This window comes from Arachis ipaensis, chromosome B02 (genome assembly GCF_000816755.2).
Source record: "Arachis ipaensis cultivar K30076 chromosome B02, Araip1.1, whole genome shotgun sequence".
NCBI lineage: Eukaryota > Viridiplantae > Streptophyta > Magnoliopsida > Fabales > Fabaceae > Arachis > Arachis ipaensis.
Window position 1 is genome coordinate 8,609,987 of NC_029786.2, and position 5,783 is coordinate 8,615,769.

Below are 5,783 nucleotides of genomic sequence, written 5' to 3' on the forward strand. Positions count from 1 at the left end.
ACTTTCATGAAAAGTACTTATATATATCAAACGGTAAGCCAACCAAACAGGCACTTAAGATGCTCTTATTCACTACAGGTACTTATATAGAGGCTTAGCTACCGGAGATCGTCCCACATGTGACCAATGTCTCCGGATTCATGAAAAGTTGACAGAGAAAGCAGGACTCGGTTGCATTCTCCGCTTCCTAACTGATACTGTAAATACTGTTTGATCTCTGGACTATCTTTTTCTGTTATTTTCTTTTTTCTTTTTTTGTTTTGTTTTGAGTTCCCTTGTATGCATTTGCAAGACCACAGAATCAATGTAGTGCAATATATTGATGTTGAATTTTAGACTCATTTGAAATGTTTGCCCTGCAATGTGCCTTTATTTCTAAGTCTTCAAAATCTCTTGAGAAATCTGAATTTGTGAAAGGGTATATATTATTTTTGGATTAAGTTCTTCTAAATAGAATAAGTTGATAAAGTGAGAAAGTGAGACTAATCACTCTTAAATTAAGATTGTGCGACTCACACATAATAGAAATTACATTTTTAATAGTAATTAACACTTTATTTTATTACTTTACAAATCTCTTCACTTTAGAGGATTTTTTCTATTGTTTTTACATAAACGACAAGAGTGAATTTTGCAATGTCTTCACACTTATATCATAGATGTAACCAATATTCGGGCTTCTTAACTTTAAAACTATGCATTGCTTGATTACTTATATTTGTTAAACAAAGGTATATACTCTTAATTTAGTATTATGGTATAAATTTTGGATGCAACTTCAAGTCCACAAGCTAAAAGATGTATACACACTATTATGTTTCATCATATTCCCATCACGTTGTATAGGAAAATTTTTCTACATCAAACACTTATCATTCTATAAAATATCAAGTTGTAACTTACATATCCTGTCAAACGAAAAAAAAAAGATTGTAACTCGCATAGAGTAGTGTTGATGTTTCTATCCACACACAATGTTATGATTAATTTGCCGACGGGCTTGTAAATTAAGGATGAAACCAAAGCTTTGCAGCCTCTTTTGCTCAGACTATTATCGTTTATCATCTTGTGTGTAGACTAGCTAATTCACTAGAATAAGCAAGAGTTAGATTTGCCACTAAACATTGCTTCTTATGACAGAAAAATTCTCATCTTGCATGATAGTTTTCACTAAAGTCAAATTAAACTATTATCTTTTACTTCACCAATTTATGGTGGCTGTTAATTGACACTTGGCATAACACCAAGGTAATAATTAAGAAAAATGAAGCAACAGTTTAGGATAAGATGATTTAGCAAGAAAAATTGAGAATGAATCTGAGGCCACAATAAAATTAAAGATTTAGTTAACATGTGTTCTGAAATTACATATTAAGGTTATTAATGGAGAAATTTTCTTATAAAAAACTTAAAAAAGTTAAATTTTTAATACATATGTTTTGCATTTATTAATGTAAAATGTTCAAAATTTTCTATTTATAGTAATAGTAATTTTAGTTTGTATTCTTAGAGCATATAATAGTTAACTCCTAAAATTAAAGAGAATACATAGTTCAATGAACATTGATTTTGTAATTTGGTCAAAAAACACAAGAATGCAACTACTACATTTGGTTGCTTCGTTGTTCAAAAAGAAAAAAAAAAGGTTTGATGCACATGCTCAAAAAAAGAAAAAGAGAAAATAAAAATTCAATGCAACAACTGTTAGTAGTGGTAACCATTGACCTTTATTTACTTGTTTTGTCAACTCTTGCTAAGTGGCATCATTAGTAACCCACATTCAAATAGATAATGAACAATTGAACAGAACCATCTACAGTTCGAGTCCCACAATAATATCTGACCCCATGTTCAAGAATGGTGAATTAGAGACCATAAAGTATGGGGAATCTGAACAAAAGTTGGACAAAATCATTTGTAATGGAGACCACAGTCATTTTGGACATGAGATTCCCTTAATTGTCCCCTCAAAATCTGCACAAAATCCCACCTTTCCATGAGCAAGTGGTATTAAAGAATCTATGAGAAATACCAAAACAGATTCGGATTCTTTTTTTTCCCTTCATCTTTTCAACGCTAACAAAAAAAACTTTTCAGCATATGGAAGACACAACCTACTTTAGCATGTCCACACTTTACATATCCTAAGGTTCACTTAAAACATGTTATATCTAGCTAGGTCTTAGCATAATTAAAATGAGCCTAGACTGAAAATGTTAACCAGAGTCATAATCTTAAATAAAAAGTCCTTGTAAACCTAGTGTTCCCTAATTGCATCAATTCATTTATGCAATTTTGCCTAGAAAAACAGCAATGCCCTTGTCCTCATTCTGAGCTTCATAGTTATGGCCGGGTAGTCGGGCTCTCAATCGGCCGGCGTTGAATTGACATTGCTCCCCATGGATTGACAGGAACCGGCCGCTGAATGTTAGGGCCCATTTGGTTTTGACTAGCTGAGGCAGGGGCGGATTGCATGGTGGCCGACGAGGAGGAGGATCCGGTGGACGAGACGGCTACACGCTCACATGAAGGGCACATTGTAAGGGTGGTGGGAGGGTTCATGTGCATGTAAAGTTGTGGTGATAACTTCAATGCTCTGAGCTCTTGCACTTCCTTTTGCAACCTCCTATTCTCTTCAGTTAGATTCTCACAACATCTTTTCAAGTATTCACAATCAACTTCAGTTTGCTTCAATTTGGTCCTGCATTATTAATTGAATCTAATGCATTCACATCATTTGCTTCTACTACACAACACAAGATATATTAATACTATAGAGGCAATATTTATTTTATTTCACAACATTACTTTGGGTGAAGATCTTTTGAACATGTACAAGTGATAAGAGGGAAGAGTATCCACTATCCACGCTTAGATCAATAAAGTTAAAGTGCACAATAACCCCTCACATTCTTAATCTAAAAATAAAACCACTTTAGGTAGTATTTTTCAAAATGCTCGAGATTCAAGTGAATTGTCTCATCACATGACAAAGGAAGGAACATCTGCAAATTATAAAGATTCCAAATTTGAAGTATTGACTTGCACCTCCATCATCACAAGATTACAACATGTTTGTTACGTTTTTGTGTGTGCGCCTTGGGCCATGCATACACGTGTAGCCACGTGTTTGATATTTAGAAATTATGTTATCTGTTTTTAGTACTAAAAACAAGTCTCAAAAGATTTTGTGATGAAATCTCTTAAAAAATAAAATTCTATAATAGATTTATAATTCTCTGGGAAAAAAGTTATAAAGTAAGCCTTTGAATAATTGCAACAATAGTTATGGGTCTTTGACAAAAGGGTAAACTGTGTCAAATGTTGTAATTTTTCAGAGATGTTTTTTTCTTTGTGGAGACTTATATGTCTATATAATTATTTTATTTAAGAATTAATAAGTCTACCTACAAAATTTCTAAGGACCTAGTTGTTTTATTAATTGCAAATAAAAAAGAAAATGTGGTGTCCATTTAACAGGGTTTGGAAAAAAAGGATGGAAAGAACAAAAGTATTCTTTCTTTGGGAAAGAATAAAAGTAGTTTGTGTGACAAGTTAGGACCACCGACTAATAATATTTGCAGATTGAGTATCTAAAATATTATTATTATTATTATTATTATACACTAATTCAGAATGTACAAATAACATTTTTCTTATATATATGACTCAATTCTCAAATCTGGACTCAACAACTTGGTCAAATATATACCATTATTATCAATGTTAAAGCTATGTGATTGGAGTTACCTTGATTTCTTTCTCATTTCTCTAGTTTTGAATTGTAATTATGAGGAATGAGAAAGCACATGCCTAACAATAATAACAATAAAAATGCCTAATATTCCAATAATAATGGTCTAAAGATGAAGAACCCTCACCTTGCTCTTCTGTTCTGAAACCACACCTCCACCTGTCTTGGCCTCAGATTCAACTGCTTTGCCAATGCTTGCTTTTGTTTCTAAACATTAAACAAAATAAACACTTCAATCTCACTTTTTTACTTATTTCGTCTAAACTACCAAAATATATTAGATTTTGATTACTTTAATGATTTAATTTAATTAGAATAGAATCACACCAAATCCTAATTAGTAACTATTTTATTTCTATTTATATTATAAAAAGTCCAACTAACATGAAAAAATATATATTGTTTTAGGAAAATTAAACAATAACATGCTTCAGAACAACAACACTATGGGAAAATATTATTAGTACTACCCAAGGGTCTGAAAGTTGAAAAACCAAAATTGAAATCATTGAAAAATATTAAAATGGAAAAACAGTTTATCTAAATCCAAAAACACTATTAAAAAATGAATAAGGCCAAAGTGAAATCCCAAAAATGCCCAATTCTCATTACTAAATTTACGGAATTACCACTGCCGCCACTCACCGGGTTGAGAGTGTTGTACTCCTTGAAGGTCTCTTCCAGAACCGCCGCCTGCTCCTTGGACAACCGCAGCTTCTTTCTCGAACTATCCCCGTCGGCATCGCCGCCGATTCCTCCGCCGTCTTCTTCGTCGCTCCCTCGAGAATACGAGGCTCTCTCTGCGGCTTCGTTCTCGTCGTTTCCGTTGGGTTCCCTCTCGCTCCGCTTACCGCTGATGCTCGACACCGTGCTGTTCGGCGACGAGACGCCGTTCTCGTCTTCGCATGCCGCCGTCGCCGCCGTAAACGTCGGCACCGAATTAACGTCTATTCCGCGAAGGAACGACCTCGTCTCGGAGCTCAGATCTACAAACACGTGAGTTGCACGTGAGTTAATTAGTGGCAATGTTGTAATTAACACTCAAGGGCATCATCTTATATTCTTATGTTCCCAAACCATCGAAAAAAAAATCTAGCATTAAAAATTTTCAGAACAAAATAAATAAATAAATAAATAATAAAAAGGGAGAAAGAAAAATAAAAAATGTATGATGAGATAGATACATAAATACACACCATGAAAAGGAAACAAGTTGTTGAAGGAAAGCCTATGGTTTGGAAATGATTGAGGTAGAGGCTTCTGGATGAGATTGAGCTTCAAAGCTTCTTGCTCTTCGTTCTTATTATTGTTATTATTATTATTATTATTATCTCCAAATAATCCTAAGCTGAGACTCAAACCCAAACTCATCTTCTCTTTCTCATCGGGAGTAGCCATGGTTTAAGAGAATGGAGGAGTGGGGTGAGAGTGGGACAACAGTAAAAAGGTCGAAGGATTAGATGCGATTTATACATACATTGGAGAAGTGTATTTTGATAGACAGAGAGAGATGGGAAAAAGAGAGGTAGAATAGGGGTAATAGGGGTAATGATGAGGGGTGTCAGAGAGAGAAAGAGAGAGAGGCACATTGGTTATTCAATCATGATAATAATTATTAATGTTAGGGTTAAATGGCAATAGCTGCCTGCCTGCACCACTCCTTTATTCACAGTCTCTCATTCTTTCTTCAAAGTCCAAATCTGGTTACTTTCCCAACCCTACTCTACTCCTCTGCTTTGGGTTGAGTTTCTCTTTCTCACTTTCGGGTTTAACTATGTACCACACTTTAACCCTTCACCCTGTTTTTCGCTACTCAATGTGTATGCCTTCCAATTACACCTATACGCTGTAGACTACTGTATGGTATTTGCAAGTAAAAAAAGGTAATGTCTCAACTGATTTCTGAAATTTTTAACTTGTTTTTTTAAAATAACTATGTGTATTTTTCATCCTCAAAAAACGTGACTCTCTATTAGTCCAAATATTATCAGTTATTTTAACGTTAAGTGCCAACTTGATAATTTGCTCT

At 34.0% G+C, this 5,783-nt stretch overlaps 2 protein-coding genes across 5 annotated transcripts in view; one reads left to right on the top strand and one right to left on the bottom strand.

Moving 5' to 3' along the window:
* LOC107624791 (actin-related protein 2/3 complex subunit 5A) overlaps positions 1–379 on the top strand; it is a 2,753-nt gene extending 2,374 nt beyond the window's left edge. The window contains exon 4 of the mRNA XM_016327246.2: positions 79–379. Coding sequence (XP_016182732.1) covers positions 79–214 — 136 coding nt within the window. The 3' untranslated portion in view covers positions 215–379. The remainder of the gene's footprint in view (positions 1–78) is intronic.
* On the bottom strand, positions 1,767–5,538 carry LOC107624792 (homeobox-leucine zipper protein HAT3). Of its 4 annotated transcripts, none has more exons than XM_016327247.2 (4): positions 4,951–5,516; positions 4,400–4,740; positions 3,882–3,961; positions 1,767–2,701 (listed from the first exon to the last, which is right to left on the bottom strand). In XM_016327247.2, exons 1-4 carry the CDS (start codon positions 5,150–5,152, stop codon positions 2,344–2,346), a joined length of 981 nt encoding a protein of 326 aa, XP_016182733.1. In that variant the 5' UTR covers positions 5,153–5,516; the 3' UTR covers positions 1,767–2,343. The 4 variants fall into 4 exon arrangements, with proteins under 4 accessions (XP_016182733.1, XP_020971017.1, XP_020971016.1 ...); XM_021115358.1 differs by having other exon boundaries at positions 2,264–2,701; positions 4,384–4,740; positions 4,951–5,530; XM_021115357.1 differs by having other exon boundaries at positions 2,538–2,719; positions 4,384–4,740; positions 4,951–5,538.

Bases quoted from the DNA above. Each gene is read 5' to 3' on its own strand.
- LOC107624792 (XM_016327247.2), bottom strand. From the start codon at position 5,152: ATGGCTACTCCCGATGAGAAAGAGAAGATGAGTTTGGGTTTGAGTCTC. The intron at 4,741-4,950 runs GTGTGTATTTAT...ACGTGTTTGTAG, and splicing joins CAACTTGTTTCCTTTTCATG to ATCTGAGCTCCGAGACGAGG. The intron at 2,702-3,881 runs GTGAGGGTTCTT...TTAATAATGCAG, and splicing joins TTTCAGAACAGAAGAGCAAG to GACCAAATTGAAGCAAACTG.